The following is a 17,404-nucleotide window of genomic DNA, read 5'->3' on the forward strand; positions in this document are numbered from 1 at the left end:
ATACCTTGGGATCACTGTGACCATTAATAGAGATCAACATAATAGTATACAATGGATGGCATGAATGAAAGCCATCTATTGTGATGGATTTCACAATTGTCATGTGATCTGCTGTGATTGGCCACAGAGATTACATTGTAGCAGTGTATTCGCATTTGGCTACCCGCTGGAGTGCGCATGCGCAACGCCGCCATATGCTTTCCAACACAGGGCCGCTCGCCACGCTTCGGGCACAGCCTTGCTTCGCTCAGCATAATTATAATCTAACTCTATGTCCACTTGGATGGTGGGGCTTGAACCTGGACTTGGGTGGAACGCATATGACAGTGTCGCGCATGCGCAGTCCAGCGGGTAGCTAAATATGATGGGTCCCCATATGTGACGAAACACCAGCAGTAGCCAGTGGACACAGCAGGTGACGGATCGGGCTGGAGTGTGGCCCATGGGGCACATGCGAGGTGTGTTGTGGGAAGATGCCATCTGTCTATAGGGCAGGCGGGAACTATAAAAAAAAATTTGGTGCAAGTGTACCTAGAAGTATTGATGCTGCTTTGAAGGCAAATGGTCACACCAAACATTGATTCTATTTGGATTTCTCTTCTGTTCATTTCTAAAAATAAACTATTCAAGTAAAATCCTCACATTTTCTGAAATCAATCGTTTTCAAAATGTGAAAGACATCTTGTGAACCACCACTGTGTGTCCAATATACAGACTTGCCACAGAAAATTGACTATTTTGCACACAGCAATGTGTGAACTAGGCATTTATTTCAAAGGGTCACCACCTGGGATGTTATGCACATCATACTGCTCCAAATATTTATTTCTAGCAGTCGCAATTTCAGGTGCATGTCTCTCAGAAATGTTAAAATCAAGGCCGGCGTTCTTCAATAAACTGGTCCCGAGAGTCAGACAGGCCGCTTTCTGGCACTGATGTGTGTGATAACCTCACAAGCGTAAGCTCCGCCCTACACGTTTCGTCCCACTTAACCTGGGGCATAGATGGCGTACATTGTTTCTTTCATGTTTGTAAAATGATTTTTTTTCAGAACATGTGAAGACTCCTAGGACCAGTTCACACCACATGCAGTCCAATGCGTTTTTTTTTTTGTTTTTTTTCCTGCATTAAAAATGCATGGAAATTAGGTTATATGGTTCTCAATAGTATAGTTCACACCACTGCTTGCAGTTCCAGTTCCAGCAAAAAAAAGGTAGAACATGCTACATGTTACCTGCACTGGACTGTACTGGAATGCTTTGAAACGCACTGGAACACACCAAAAAAAACTTTAAAAATGCACCATAGAAACGCAGTTCGGATGCGTTCTAGATGCTTTTCTACGTGTGTGTTTTTATGCAGTCCAGTGCACTTTTTTTTCCCCCTCCCTCCCTTTTTTTTTTTTTTTTTTTTTTTTTTTTTAACCTTAAATAAGGACATGTGTGTTCCAGTGCATTTTTGGTGCCAACATGTTCTACTTTTTTTTTTTTTTTTTTTTTTTTTTTTTTTTCTGGAACTGCAAGCACTGGTGTGAACTATGCCATTGAAAACCATATACCCTACTTTCCATGCGTTTTTGATGCAGAAAAGATACACACTGGTCTTCATGTGGTGTGAACTGGCCCTTTTAAAAAAGAGGGGAAAAAATGCACTGGACTGCATCAAAAACACACAAAAAATGCACTGGAACGCATCGAAAGCGCGACAAAAAACGTGCATGCAGAAAAGCATCTGGAACACATCCTGACTGCATTTCTATGGTGTGAACTGGCCCTTACAGGGAGAACTTTTCACTTGGGGCTGTCACTTTTAGTTTACACAATTTTTGGATTCACTTTCAATATTTTTAATTAGGGCCGGTTCACACAGCGAGGCGCGGCGAGGCGTCTCCGACTTACCTCGCCGCGACATGCGGGGAGCTCAGCGGCGACTTGCAGAGGACTTCTGTATAGAAGTCAATGCAAGTCGCCCCCGAAGTCGCCCCGAAGTAGTACAGGAACCTTTTTTCTGAGTCGTAGCGACTCGAGTCGCTCCTCTCAGAACAGTTCCATTGTACAGAACGGGGGCGACTTGCGGGAGCGAGGCGAGGCGAGCCGTGTCGCCTCGCCTCGCTGTGTGAACCGGCCCTAATTGTCACTTGTGATTGTATATTTACTACACTTTTGTGTTGTATCAGTTTATAATTATTGCTTGTGGTTTAAGGATCTGACTGAATTATTTGTGTTTAGCTGCTGCCCAATCGGAAGACGCTGGTCCTGCACGTGAGCCATGTGAAGATACGTGAGTCAAAGCATTTCCATGTATTATTCTTGATTATTATCAACATTTACTGCTGGGCCTAGTAAATTAAAATCTAAGTAAAAAATGGTACCAGGATCAGAGCGGCCTATGGACCCCCGATCCTGGTATAACCACTTGTTGTCCGGGACATTTATATACTTACACTGGAAGGTAAGTGGTCAAAATAATAAAATTGAAATTTCAAATTCCTTAGTGGATTCTCCATAGAAGTATATGGGGGAAAAAAAGCACAGGAAGTTCTCCATGGAACAATGCCCTGGGTGTCTCTGAGGATAGCAAATGGAGGGGGGACAGGAATAGTAGGAAAATAGTAGGACAAACCCTACAAATAATCTTCAAATATATTAATAGTAAAAAGGTCAGGCATGTAGGCCCTTTACAAAATAATCTAGAGTAAGTGACTGGGGACAAAGAGAAGGTAAATGTATTAAATACTCTCTGCAGCTCTGTGTATACAAAGGAGGGGAGCTCATGTCCATAATGGGGGTGGTAGTGACACAGCCTCAAATGATCCACAATGGCTCAAAAGTGATATGGTCCAGAAATATTTAGCCAGAATAAAGGTGGATAAAGCACCTGGACCAGAAGGGATCCATCCACAGATCCTAAAATAATTGAGCTCTGTCATTTCAAGGCCACCGTTTATAATATTTATGGACTTGTTAATGACTGGAATGGTACCACTGGATTGGCGCAGGGCCAATGTGTTGCCTATATTTATAAAGGGAACAAAGTCTTTACCAATTAACTATAGACGTGTTCGTTGAACTTCAATAGTCGGGAAAATACTGGAGAGTTTAACCACTTGACCACTGGGCACTTAAACACCCTTAATAACCAGACCAATTTTCAGCTTTCGGTGCTCTCACATTTTGAATGACAATTACTCAGTCATGCAACACTGGACCTATATGAAATTTTTGTCCTTTTTGTCACACAAATGGAGCTTTCTTTTGGTGGTATTTAATCACCGCTGGGTTTTTTATTTTTTGTGCTATAAAAGAAAAAATACAGAAAATTCTGTAAAAAAAAAAATATGAATTTTTCTTTGTTTCTGTTATAAAATTTTGCAGATTAGTAATTTTTTTTCTTCATAAATTTTGCCCAAAATTTATACCACTACATATCCTTGGAAAAAATAAGTACAATTGGTGGATATTATTTGGTCTTTGTGAAAGTTATAGAGTCCACAAGCTATGGTGCCAATATCTGAAAATTGATCACACCTCAAGTACTGACGGCCTATTTCAGTTCTTGAGACCCTAACATGCCAGAAAAGTACAAATACCCCCCAAATGACCCCTTTTTGGAAAGAAGACATTCCAAGGTATTTAGTAAGAGGCATGATGAGTTTTTTGAAGTTGTCATTTTTACCCACAATTCTTTGCAAAATCAAGATTTTTTTTTACTTTTATTATTATTATTTTTTTTTTTCACAAAATTGTTATATCAGTTTATTTCTCACACACAGCATATGCATACCACAAATTACACCCCAAAACACATTCTGCTATTACTCCCGAGTACGGCAATACCACATGTGTGAGACTTTTACACAGTGTGGCCACATACAGAGGCCCAACATGCAGGGAGCGCCATCAGGTGTTCTGGAGCACCCAGGACAATTCTGACATTTCTCTCCTACATGTAAAAATCATCATTTATTTGCTAGAAAATTACATAGAATCCCAAAACATTATATATGTTTTTTTAGCAAACACCCTGGAGAATACAACGGTGGTCGTTGCAAGAGGTTTGTATAGGGACTCTTCTCTTGCAAGCTACTGGTATTTGGATTGGTTTAGGGACTTAATTGGGTCCCTTTCAATAACAATGCTGGAACAAGAGCCTGATTTATTTTATTTTTTTTGTCGAGTGATCACTGGAGATGAATCCACAACTCTGCTCCGAGCTACATAACCAACCTTGTCAACAAATATCACCCAAACCATCCTCTATGTTCCTCTCAAGGCCTCCTCCTCTCAAGCTCCCCTGTCTCCTCCTCCCATGCTCATCTCCAGGACTTCTCCAGAGCCTCCCCATCCTCTGGAACTCTCTACCTCAATTTGTCTGGCTGTCTTTAGGTGATCCCTCAATTTCATCCCTTCAGGGAAGCTTATCACGCCTCCCAACTACAGACTCTGAACACCATCCCACTTGACTTCTAGGGATGCTGGGAAGAATGGAAAAATGTCTGGTAGTGTTGTGTACACTCACAAGGTCCATGCTTTGAAGGAGACAATGGGATTGATTTACTAAAACTGGAGTGCTAAATCCGGTGCAGCTCTTCATAGAAACCAATTGGCTTTCGTTTTTTTTTTTTTTTCCATCAAAGCTTCCCGACCGCCACACTCCAGTATTCGTCGGCAGAATGCCACGGGTGGGCAACAGGGCGTACAGGTACATCTCCTTTAAGATGCGGCATTGTAGGCGCCTGCTCCGTGACCGCGGGTCCCGCGGACTCGATGTCTGCCAGGTGCCCGCGATCGAGCAGAAGAACGGGGAGATGCCTTTGTAAACAAGGCATTTACCCTTTTTGCCTAGTGACATTACAGATATCACTGCTCCCTGTCATCGGAGATCGCTGTCATGTGAGTAGTAGCCCAACCCCCCCTTGCAGTTAGAATTAACCCCTTGATCGCCCCCTAGTGTTTAACCCCTTCCCTGCCAGTGTCATTTACACAGTAATCCAGTGCATTTTTTATAGCACAGATCACTGTATAAATGACTGGTCCCAAAAAGTGCCTGCCATAATGTCGCAGTCACGATAAAAATCACACATTGCCGCCATTACTAAAAAAAAACTGATGAAGAAATGTGTTTTTTTTTTTTTTTTTTTTTTTTTACATTTTTTTGGGGGGATATTTATTATATTTTATTTTTTTTTTTTTTTTTTTTTCTAAATTGTAGCTCATTTTACCACCTAAAGAAAGCTCTATTTGTGGGGAAAAACGGACGTCAATTTTGGTTGGGTGTAACGTCGCACCACCGCGCAATTGTCAGTTAAATCGACGCAGTGCCAAATCTCAAAAAGTGCTCTGGTCAGGAAGGGGGGTAAATCCTTCTGGGGCTGAAGTGGTTAATTGAATAATTTGAAGTTAGAAGCTGGTTACCATGCAGAACTACACCAGATTTTGCACAAATCAACCCCAGCGTTCAATTGTGAAATATTTCAATAATGATATATTTAAAATATCATCCTCATTACTTTCTGGACAGTTATGATGAAAATGCCTAGAAGAAAAATGTTTATATAAATTCTATAATGGGAATAACCTCCAGAACTATTATGTTATAGTAGTAAAGTTGAACTGCAGCCTGGTCTTCAGTCTTGCTCACGCTCTTTTGCTGTATTCTGATTTCGCCGCACACTGTGAGCTTCATTAGACACTGCAGCAAGTAAGACCCCTTTCACACTGGGGTGCTTTGCAGGCGCTACAACGATAAAAATGGCGCCTGCACAGCGCTCTGAAAGCCGCTCCTCGCGCTCCAGTGTGAAAGCCTGAGGGCTTTCGCACTGGAGCGGTGCGCTGGCAGGACGGTAAAAAAAGTCCCGCTAGCAGCATCTTTGGAGCGGTATACATACCGCTCCTGCGCATTGAAATCGGTGGGGCAGCACGGCTATACCGCTGGCAAAGCGCTCCTGCATCATCGCTTTGCGGGTGGTTTTCACCCTTTTTCGGCTGCTAGCGGGGGTTAAAAGCATCCCGTTATCGGCCGAATACCTCTGCAAATACAACGGTAAAGCACCGCTAAAAATATCGCCGCTTTACCGCCAACGCCGCCCCATTGTGAAAGGGGTGTAAGATAGAGCCTGTCTCCTTTCCTGGCTAGAGGATGTCCAGTGTTATGTAGTCCCTTTCCTCCCTAGCCTTACTATCCCTGATCCGCCCCTTTCATTTACAGGGTTTCCGATCTTGATCTTGTAGTGATGTCACTGTGTCCAAAGTAGTTCATGGAAATAGGTTTTCAAAAGATTTAATTAATTATTGAGGAAAGAAGAAGGAATTCAACTTTTTTTGATGTTCACTCTTGGATCTGAGGGTAATATGAAATTCAGTACACACCAGGCACCCATTTGCTATTATTATCAGCAGCCCAACTGGCTCTGCCTCCAACATTCTTTCCCCTCATGACAGAAGTTACTCCCCAGCGATAGTATTTGATGCCCATAAGGTAGGTCCTGCATTTTAGAGGTTTAGCCCCCGTTCACACCGGTGCGACTTGTCAATGCGATTTCACAGGTCCAAATGGCATGACAAGTCGCACCCTATTGTTGGCAATGGAACTGTTCAAATCTGTGCGACGCCTACTTTGTGGTGCTTCACTGTTTGAAAAATGAGTTCCTGCACTAATTTTGTCAATAGCGGGTGCGACTTGCATAGACATCTGTGCATAAAGTCGCACAGATGTCAGCCAAGTCTCCCTGCTATGCGGCTTTGCAATCGTGAGATTTGAAGTCAGATTCAATGTGAACAGGGGCATAAGGTTATATAAGAAATGTTTACAATGAACTATGCTGTGTCTACGTGCCACAAACCAAATAAAGTTTCATTTATAAAATTCAAAGCAAACCTACCGATTTTCTCCAAGCTTTATTTCGCTATATACCGTATTTATCGGCGTATAATCCACAGCCCAAGTTTAGGAGGGAAGTTTAAGGAAAAAACTTGCATTTAAATGCCCATCAATGCAGCCTTATCAGTGTCCATCTGAAGCCTTGTCCATCATTGCAGAATGATCAGTTGTCCATTTGCAGCCTTGCCCGGTGCCGTTTGCAGCCTTGCCCGGTGTCATTCACGGCATGTAACCGTTTAAATTTGGCACCGCCAGTTTTATGTTCTCGGCTCGTCTCTCTGTCCCATCCCTTGGCCCCGGCTCCTATGATGCACATAACACAGGCCCAATGGCAAGCCGAGCCGAGTACACAGTACGCTTGGCTCGGTATTTTTCGGCAGCGCTCGCTCTTCATCCCCTCAGAGACAGCAGGGAGGGGGGACGGTGTGATACGAGCGGAGCCGAGCACTCGCTCGTTTTTTTTCGGCGGCACTCGCTCTTTTTCCCCTCACAGACAGTGGGTGTCGGCGTAATAACACACACCCATGATTTCCCCCTGATTTTATCGGGGAAAAGTGCGTGTTGTACGCCGATAAATACGGTATATACTTGTCAAAAGTATTGGTACGCCTGCCTTTACATGCACATGAACTCGCATCCCAGTCTTAGTCCATAGGGTTTTATTGAGTTGGCTCTCCCTTTGCAGCTATAACCACTTCAACTCTTCTGGGAAGGCCGTCCACAAGGTTTAGGAGTGTGTCTGTGGGAACGTTTGACCGTTCTTCCAGAAGCGCATTTGTGAGGTCAGGTGCTGATGGCACACAGGAAGGCCTGGCTCGCAGTCTCCACTCTGATTCATACAGGTGTTCTATCGCTTGAGGTCAGGACTCTGTGCAGGCCAGTCAACTTCCTTCACCCCAAACTCGCTCATCCTTATGTTTATGGACCTTGCTTTGTGCATTGGTGCGCAGTCATGTTGGAACAGGAAGGGGCCATCCCCAAACTGTTCCCACAAAGTTGGAAGCATGAAATTGTCCAAAATGTCTTGGTATGCCGATGCCTTAAGAGTTTCTTTCAGCAACCCCACATCATAATCCCCCCTCCACCAAATGATTTGAACCAGTGCACAAAGCAAGATCCATAAAGACATGGATGAGCGACTTTGGGGTGGAGAAACTTGACTGGGTCTCAGTCTCTTGATTGGCTGAGAGCAGTGGGAGCTATTGGCTCCTGCTGCTGTCAGTCACAACTAGCAGCCAGTGAGGAGGGGGTGGGGCTGAGCCCCGATCTGTGTGTCTTAGGTGTACACACAGAGCAGGGCTCGGGAGGGAGCATGTACAAGTGCCCCCATAGCAAGCAGCTTACTATGGGGATACTCAGAGAAGAGGAGGTGCCAGGAGCACGGGAAGGGGGCCCCAAGAACTAAATAAATAATACCTTTTAAATATCACTTGAATCCTAGCATTTTAACTAATGAGAGTGGATTAGACAAGCGACAGTTAAAGTAAAGAACATAGGTCATACCAGACAAATGCAAAGGAATAATACAAAGCATGGGGCTAGGTGGACTTTAATAGGCTATTTTGCATGAATGGATTGTAAACGAATGTCAACTCTCTTCGCAGGGTGGATGTTGTATTTATAGATCGGGCCGGCAAGCGCATTCCTGTTAAAGGGAAGATCGGGGAAAGTGTTCTGTACCTTGCTCATAGGTACGGCGTCGACTTGGAAGGTAAGTGATTATTGAATGTACAGAAGATTGGATGTTTTTAAAGATGACCCTGTCTCATAAAAAAAAAATAGGTCTGAACCAAGCACGTACCCGCAAACAAAAAACAGAGCATGTACCGCTCCTGCTGCCCGTGCTGCTAAGGACTGTTCCCCTGATGTCCACTGGGGGAGCTTGGGTCCCCTGCAGCTCTCACTGGTCCTTCCCACCAACTTCTACATCACTACAGGACACAGTTGAGACATGACGGTCAGCAGGAGATGTGTTGACTCCATTGATGATTTTCTCCTCCTTACTCAAAGCTGAACTCCAGCCTTTGATACACTTTACATAGGTCATTTTGGCCATCTTGGCCGAAATGAAGAATGTCTCACTAACATGTTAGGCGGCTGGATATGTCATATAAACTGTATTTAGCTGAGGTCACATACATCATACCACACTGTGCTCCGGGTACAAGCCGAGGCCTTGTCTCATACCCGGAACAAAACAGTCTGTCTGATCCATTCAGAGAAAGCGATGTATTCTAGCAAAGATTAGAAAGAAATTAGAAAATTGAAAAATGGACTTTATAGGCACACGCATAGAGTAAATAAAAAATAGATTTCAAATTTTTTAAATTGGATAAAGTTAAAATTGTGGTATATAAAAAAACAGTATAATGTTATATGACCCCAAGGACTCAGATAACACCTCCAAATTTATATATTCTAATCCAAATCGGTGCAATTAGAAATAACCAGTAGCAGCATCCAATAGGAGCAAAGTGCGTGGAGTGGTCGAGTCACAATATGAGGTCACAGAGAAAGTTTGCTCTACATGTTACGCGCACATTTGCGCTTCTTCGGGAGATTGGAGATCTAATGAACATGTAAAAGAACATCAAATAAGTATATCACAATATCCAGTACATAAAACAAGAACAATATTGCTACATTGCTACACCCTGGGTTTGCAAGTAAAGCTCATCCATAAGGGCCGGTTCACACAGGGGGCGATGCGAGGCGACACGACTTGCCTCGCCGCGACCTGACAAGTCGCCCCCGTTCTGTACAATGGAACCGTTCTGAGAGTAGCGACTCGAGTCGCTCCGACTCAGAAAAAAGGTTCCTGTACTACTTTTGGGCGACCTCGGGGTGACTTGCATTGACTTCTATACAGAAGTCATTTGCAAGTCGCCGCTGAGGTCGCGGCGAGGCAAGTCGGTGTCGCCTCGCATCGCCCCCTGTGTGAACCGGCCCTAAACGTAAAGTAGTTCCTGGTGAGAATGAATGTTAGGAGTTGTAAAATAAACTCATTAAAGGGCCAGGTATGGTGGTCCTGTGCCTTGAGGAAGGTGCCGATCACTCGGACGCCCTGCTCATGGGGGATGCTTGAGTACAATGCCTCTACATCTATAGCCACGAGGAGGGCGTCCGAGGGAATCTGCACCCCCTCAAGGTTACGTAGTAAATCGGTAGTATCCTTGATTATATGAAGGCAGGCTAAGGACGTGAGGCATCAAAACGGAGTCCACTAATTTACTGGCATTCTCAGTGAGTGACCCCATCCCGGAAACGATAGGACGTCCGGGTGGATCCTCAAGGTTTTTATGAGTCTTGGGTAGGGCATAGAACGTCGGAACTCGTGGTTTTAAAGTGTTGATGAACTTAAGTATATCCTCATCGATTAACCCTTGCCAAAATGCGCCCGTCACCAGGCCGCGAAACTCAGCGATAAAGCCAAGCATCGCAGACTGGTGAATAACATCGCCCTGGCACTTTACCCAAGTAGTAGCCAGCCTGTCCCTCGCCAGCAGTCCCGAGAGTTAGAAATAATTTATATTGGGATGGGGTTAGGCGAGGTTAGCAATTATTCAATTTAGAGCTAATAAAGTATATAATAATTTAATAAGTAAAAGGGGGACAGCAAGATATGGATAGGTGTTTGATCTTGACCAAAGCGCCATAATAAAAGTAAGTATGACCTCAACAGAGAAGTATAAACAGCAGTTTCAAAGTCTTAAGAATGCAGTAGTTGATATCAGTACTGAAAGGTAGCCAGTGTGCCAGAGAAGAGCTTACTGGTTACCAGTGGTTATCGCAGGGAGATGTGTATTGCAAACGGGCATGAGAGGACTTGTAGTTCCGCAACAGTTTTAGAGTCGCAGGTTGGACACCCATGAGCTACATAATGCAGCCAAAAAAAAAAAAAAAAATCTATGCTACCAGCACATAGGGGAGTCGGGCCATGGTTCTCACGCACCATCAGCGGCCCAGCTTTCCTCCAGCAAGGGTATACAAGCGGCAGCCCAACACCCCAACACACTCCGGAACACTGCTCTAATCACAAGAAGCGACAAGTAAAGTGGATTAGAGCAGTGTTCCGGAGTGTGTTGGGGTGTTGGGCTGCCGCTTGTATACCCTTGCTGGACTAATTGGCTAATAAAAAAAATGTAAGTAAAAAAGACGTCTCTTCATACGTTTTGTATGCAGTCTGACAATTGAACATTATTAATTCTGCTTTAGTTTTTTTTTTACAACTTTTACCACAATGTAATGCTTGTTTTCTGCACTCAGGGGCCTGTGAATCTTCCCTCGCCTGTTCCACATGTCAGGTCTACGTCAGCCTAGAGTATTTGAATCAACTTCCTGAGCCAGATGAGAGGTAATCTAATTCAGAGTGTTCTTGTCAAATATGAGATGAATAAACCAGCAATTCTCAAACATTTCTCACCAAGGCCTAGCAGACTTCTTATGGATAGTATATACATTGTTAATTCTGCGCTGAGTTAAGTATATATAGAGAGATAAGTGTGGCTGCTGCCTACCCCAAAAACTTCACTATGTGGAGTTGTTGAAATAGTATAAAATGATGGGGGAAGGGTGTGATAAATATGTAAGACCCCTTTCACACTGGGGCCACCCGATCATTAGCGCTAAAGCAACGCTCATTATAGCGGCGCTGTTTAAAGCGGAGGTCCACCCTAAAATGGACCTTCCGTTCATCGGATTCCTCCCCCCCTCCGGCGCCACAATTGGCACCTTTCAGGGGGGAGGGGGGTGCAGGTACCTGGATAATCCAGGTAACTGCACCCACTTCCGGGCTAGCTCTCTGCGGAAAGGGGCGTACATTACGCCCCTTTCCGCAAGTGCCCGCCCCCTTCCGCAAGTGCCCCGCTGCCTGCTGGGAAACACACAGATCCCAGAGGCAGCGGGGACCGTCCTCATTGCGCAGCGCGGCTCGCGCATGCGCAGTAGGGAACCGGGAAATGAAGTCGAAAGGCTCCATTTCCTGATTCCCATACCCAAGATGGCGGCGGCAGCACTCGAGTGTCGATCTAGAGATCGGCTTCGGGTGCCGACATCGCGGGCGCGCTGGACAGGTAAGTGTCACTATTTTAAAAGTCAGCAGCTGCAGTATTTGTAGCTGCTGGCTTTTAAAAAAAATAAAAAAAACGCGGAGTCCCGGCGGACTCCCGCTTTAAGTGCCGCTTTTCGCCCGCTAGCTGGAAGGGGTTAAAAGCGCCCTTGTTGTGGCGCCTCCAAAATGCTTTTCAGGCGCTTCGGAAGTGCTGCCCATTCATTGCAATGCTCTTGTGCGTTTATGGAGTGCTGTATACTGCGCTCCCAAACCACCCCAAAGATACTGCTTGTGGGACTGTTTCTATTGTCCAGCAAGCGCACCATCCCCAGTGTGAAAGCACTCTGGCTTTCACGTTCGGGCTACATGGGAGGCAGTTTTCTAGTGCTTTACAGGCGCTATTTCTATTGCTAAAACACCTGAAAACTGCCTCAGTGTGAAAGGGGTCTAAGAATAGATATGTTTATATGGTGCCTTACATTACATAATAACATCCTCTATGTGCTCAGTGTAAGTGATGATCCATATAGACTAATAAACATCCATCTAGAATAAATATAATAAGCAATATAAATAAAGTGCAAAGTGTTTATGGTGCAAAACGTGACCATCAAAGTGTTTCAGTTCATCAAATTATAAAATTCCTTGAAACAGAAAATAAAAATATAAAATTTGTTCTCTGGTGCAAAAAACAGTCCAAAAAATAAACAAAATTGTGTTCTAGTGTTGTAATGGCTTGTGTATGAATCTGACAGCTTCCACTGCAAAAAGGGGGATTTAATCATGCTCCCCTCCTGGTTCCACACTCACGAGAAAGCTGTACCCCTGCAGGGGTAAATCTCATCCAGAGTTGCCTCTGATCTCCATGCCAAATTGATTCCTCTTCCCCAATGGTTGTGGTCATGTGGTAAGTTCACATATGGAGGAATGGAAAAGAATGACACTGGTAGCGTGAATCCGTAAAAAAAAATATATGTGTGTGCGCAATTGCCCACCCAAATACTGACTGACTCCAGTCCCGAGTCCCTCTCTCTCCCTCATCCGTATCATCAGCGGTGCCGAGAGAGCGAGAGAGACCCTGTTGTCGTCTTCATGCCACGGAGCCTAGAGAAGATGGAGGGAGGAGGTGAGTGGAGCCACGCCGCTGGCGTGGCCTCTACCGCTCGCTGCACTGGTTGCTAGCGCCTGTGGCGTCTAGCAAGCAGTGAAGTCAGTCATGTCGGAGCTGCTGCTGAGGAGGAGGAGAGCCCCAGCATTTAGAGAGCAGAGCCTTCTTCTTCCTCCTCCCTCCATCTTCTCCACACTACAGTGCAGTCTGAATACAGGATATAGCAGTGGGTGTGTGCTGTCATCTGACAGTGCAATCCTGGACCCGGCTCATCTCCATTGCTCCTCCATGGGACAGAGGCGCACTGAGCATGCCGCTGCTAACGGCGGTATGCCGTTAGTGGCAGCTCCCGTGCGCGGGAGTGACGTCATCGCTGCTCCGGCGCTGTGAGTGGCTGGAGCAGCGATACCCGGAAGAAGATGGACGATTCGTGCTACAGGTGACATCGCTGGCTCCTGTGTCAGGTAAGCAATGCATAGTAGCCCATTATGCTTTACCTTTGCAGGGAGACACAGAGGAAGTAAACCCATCAGGGTTTACTTCCTCTTTAACCAAGGGGGAAGTTTTACCCCGCCCCCTTCCCCCTTTTTATGACCAGACGATTTTTTTATTTTTTGCAATACAGAGCTCTGTCATTTTAACTGACAGACAATTGTGCGGTCGCGCGACGCTGTACCCAGGTAAAATTGATGGGGGGTTTTTTCCCCCACAAATAGAGCTTTCTTTTGGTGTTATTTGATCACCTATGTGTTTTTTTTATTTTTTTTTATTTTTTTTGTTTTGTTTTTTGCGCTATAAACAAAAAGACAATTTTGGAAAGAAATTCAATATTTTTGACTTTCTGCTATAAAAAAATGTCTATCAATTTAGGCCAATTTTTATTCTACTACATATTTTTTGTAAAAAAAAAAAAAAATTCCAATAAGCGTATATGGATTGGTTTGCACAAAAGTTATCACATCTACAAAATAGGGGATATATTTACGGCTTTTTTTTTTTTTTAACTAGTAATAGCGGTGTTCCCCATTTTTATATATATTTTTTTTCTTGCGGGTGACAGATCTGACGCCTCACCTAACTGACGCCTTTTTTTGGAACTAGTAACACTAATACAGTGATCAGTACTAAAAATATGCACTGTCACTGTATCAATGGCACTAGTTTGTAAGGGGATAACATCAGGGACGATTAAAGGGTTAACTGTGTCCCTAGGGGGTGCTTGCTAACTGTATGTGGGATGGATTCACTAAATGAACAGAGTGATTTGTGTTCCTGGTTAGCAATAACGCATATATACATGTATAATATACATATATAATACATCAGCAGACCACTGTTCTATCTCTGTGGGGATCGATCACGGGTGGACGGCCGACTTCCCTTCTTCCGGAGCCCCCGATTGGCTTCCCCTCTGGCCAATCAGCGCACGTGCCTTCGCTGGCTATTGCACGGAATGGCGTACAGGTACCTTATTTTCCGGCAGTGCCCCTCCCTAGACTAGACTCTGGATCCGCCCCTATTTCAGTCTATAGTCCATATTAAAAGATTATAGCAATGTGACTTCCAGGCAACTTAAGGGAATGCCTGCATAATCTTCCTTTTTAATGTCGGATCCAAATCACATCAATTAAGATGAGGATCTGACTTGGAGCTCATGCACACTGCAGCTCTAAAATTAGCTGCTTTTACAGGCATTTGAGCTTTTATTTCAGCTTAAAGTCTATGAGCGCAAGTTGGATAGATGTTGCCTTGAGGTAGTACAGCAAATTTTTCTAAAGTCTGGGCGACTTTAGTAGTGCTAATTAAGACGGTTCTCATTGACTAAAATAGGATTTCACATGTCACGCAACTTGGACTTCAAATCAGATTCTGAGTTACTCATTTGTCAAGTTTAAAATTTTATAAAATTTTGCTCATCCTGTAACACAGACCAAATTACTCGCAATCCAATCCTGCACAGAGTCCTGACCTCAACCCAATAGAATGCCTTTGGGATGAAAAAAATAAATAAATATATATATATATATATATATATATGTGTATGTATGTATGTATATATGTGTGTGTGTGTGTGTGTGTGTGTGTATGTGTATATATATATATATATATATATATATATATATATATATATATATATATATATATATATATATATATATATATATATATATATATATATATATACATACACATATATATATATATATATATATATATATATATATATATAATATGTATGTGTATATTTAAAAATGTTCTTATTTCTAGCAAAATAAGGAGAATAATATCAGAATTGGCCAGGGCTGGAAGTGGTTAATGAATGTGATGAAAAATCACCTTCGAACGAAAAAGAAAAATCACTTTGCAAAGACTACCCAATCACGTGCAAAGGCAATTCAAAAAAAATATTTTTGCTTGTGCATGATTGGATGATGGAAGCCAAGTTTGTTCACTAAGCAAAGGGACAATTCCTTTACAAATTGAACAACCTTTTTTTACTGTATTTAGTTAATCCACCCCAATGAAGGGAAAGGAAAGGGACTCTGCAGTGCCATCTGCTGGCATATGAAATCATGACATTAAAGTGGAACTTTAATGGCTGTGTCCCATAGCCAAACAGGAACTGGGAGCAAATTAGGAGAATTCCTTGGGGTCCCCCAGATCACCAGAACTAGTGTCCCCATTGGAAGATTTCCCCTCTATCACTTTTCTGGCAACAACCCAAAATTAGGAATTTTCTTTAACTCTCACTTTCAACGATAATGGTAAATAGGTCAAATAGAGAGGGGAAATCTTCATAAACGGGGGCACAGACCGCTATAAAATCTGACAAGGGTTCTAATCACTCTGCATTCTATCCAAAACTTAAAAAAAAAAAAAAGTTTTGCCTTTAGTTATACTTTAAGGTACAGCACCTTTTTCTGTGTTAAAGTTATTTTAATGGTTTATTTGTTATTTAAAAAAAAATCATTCTTAACTGCTCTGTGCAAGGGTTTTGCACAGAGCGGCCCTGATCCTCCTCTTCTGGTGTGTCCCGTGATGATCCTGGCTCCTCCTCTTCATCAGTGTCCCCACAGAGAGCCACTTTCCATGGAGGCACTCGTGTTCATTGACACAGGCAGCAAGACTCAGCTCCTGGGTCACTGGATTTGATTGACAGCTGCTATCAATCGATCCATTGAGGATCTGAGACAGCAGCTGGAGCCATTGGGCTCATGCACGTCGCTGGAAAAATCGGGTTCAGGTAAGAAAGTGGGGGGGGGGTTTCTGGGGGGCAGATGAAGCACAGAAGGTTTTTCACCTTAAAGAAATTGCAAAGGATCGTTTTTTATTTTTATTTTTTTTAAATAAGAAACACATCATACTTCCATTGTGCATCTCGTTTTGCACAGAGTGGCCCCCGAACCTGCTCTTCTGGGGTCCCCCTGCAGCTCTTGCGGCTTGTCCCTGCATCAGATAAACCCCTAGGAGAAGCGCTCTCCCGAGGGGGTTACCTTGCGGGCGCACTCCCGGGTCCAGCATTTGCGTCCACACACATGAATGCAGGACTCGGCGCCCACATCATTGGACTTGATTCACAGCAGCGCAGGCCGAAGGCTATCAATCTAGCCAATCAAGAGCCGGACCCCTCACCGCCAATGAGATGAAGGGACTCAGGTGAGTAAAAAGGGAGGGGCTGGGGTTCTCGCACTTGCCATGGGTCTGCGCATGTGCAAAACCTTACACTGAAACACTAAAACACTATCCTGAGCGTGACATAGATGTCCCAGGAGGCAGTGGGTGGCTGGACGCATCGTCCTTACTTTGAGGAATCGGGAAATGTATCGGTACAAAAATATCTGTAAAAATGATGTAAGAGGGAGGCAGGCACAAGGAACTGCTATTCTTGGAAGGTGGTCGTCTGTAATATGTATTTCGTTATTTAAAACCTCATCAAAGCATTGAAAAAAAAAGTAATATCTGTAGTCAAATAAGACTCTCATACTGCAAAGCTGATCTGATTGCAGGAAAGGGACCTAGAGACACTTTAGTCCTCTAGCACACTGTAGTTTGAAAAAACTTGGTATTTTTTTTTTTTTTTTTTTTTTTTATCCGATCTGTAGAATGCAATCCATTGTTTACATTGTGTCTGTACACACAGGCACGTAAAAAAAACGGTGTATTCTTGAGTAAAAAAAGACACCCAATGTTTGAACAGTGAGTCCGTGTACATGAACCACAACACTAATTGTTACAAGGCTGTGAATAAAGTCCTCAAAAAATAAGCCACAATATTCATAAAAAATCCGCCACTTGGTCCAATGGGATGGGATTGAACATTCTTTTTCCCCATTGGACCAAGTGGCGGATTTTTTAGGAATATTGTG

The 17,404-nt window shown here is 43.6% G+C and overlaps 1 protein-coding gene across 1 annotated transcript in view; it reads left to right on the plus strand.

Annotated features, from left to right (window-relative positions):
• Positions 1 to 17,404, plus strand: part of FDX2 (ferredoxin 2) — a 37,156-nt gene that overhangs the window by 12,930 nt on the left and 6,822 nt on the right. The window contains exons 3-5 of the mRNA XM_077463069.1: positions 2,229 to 2,280; positions 8,484 to 8,590; positions 11,146 to 11,233. Of these exons, the coding sequence (XP_077319195.1) occupies positions 2,229 to 2,280; positions 8,484 to 8,590; positions 11,146 to 11,233 (247 nt within the window). The remainder of the gene's footprint in view (positions 1 to 2,228; positions 2,281 to 8,483; positions 8,591 to 11,145; positions 11,234 to 17,404) is intronic.

This window comes from Lithobates pipiens, unplaced genomic scaffold, assembly GCF_037356315.1.
Source record: "Lithobates pipiens isolate NorthernLeopardFrog02 unplaced genomic scaffold, aLitPip1_a1.2 Scaffold_3, whole genome shotgun sequence".
NCBI classification, from domain to species: Eukaryota; Metazoa; Chordata; class Amphibia; order Anura; family Ranidae; genus Lithobates; species Lithobates pipiens.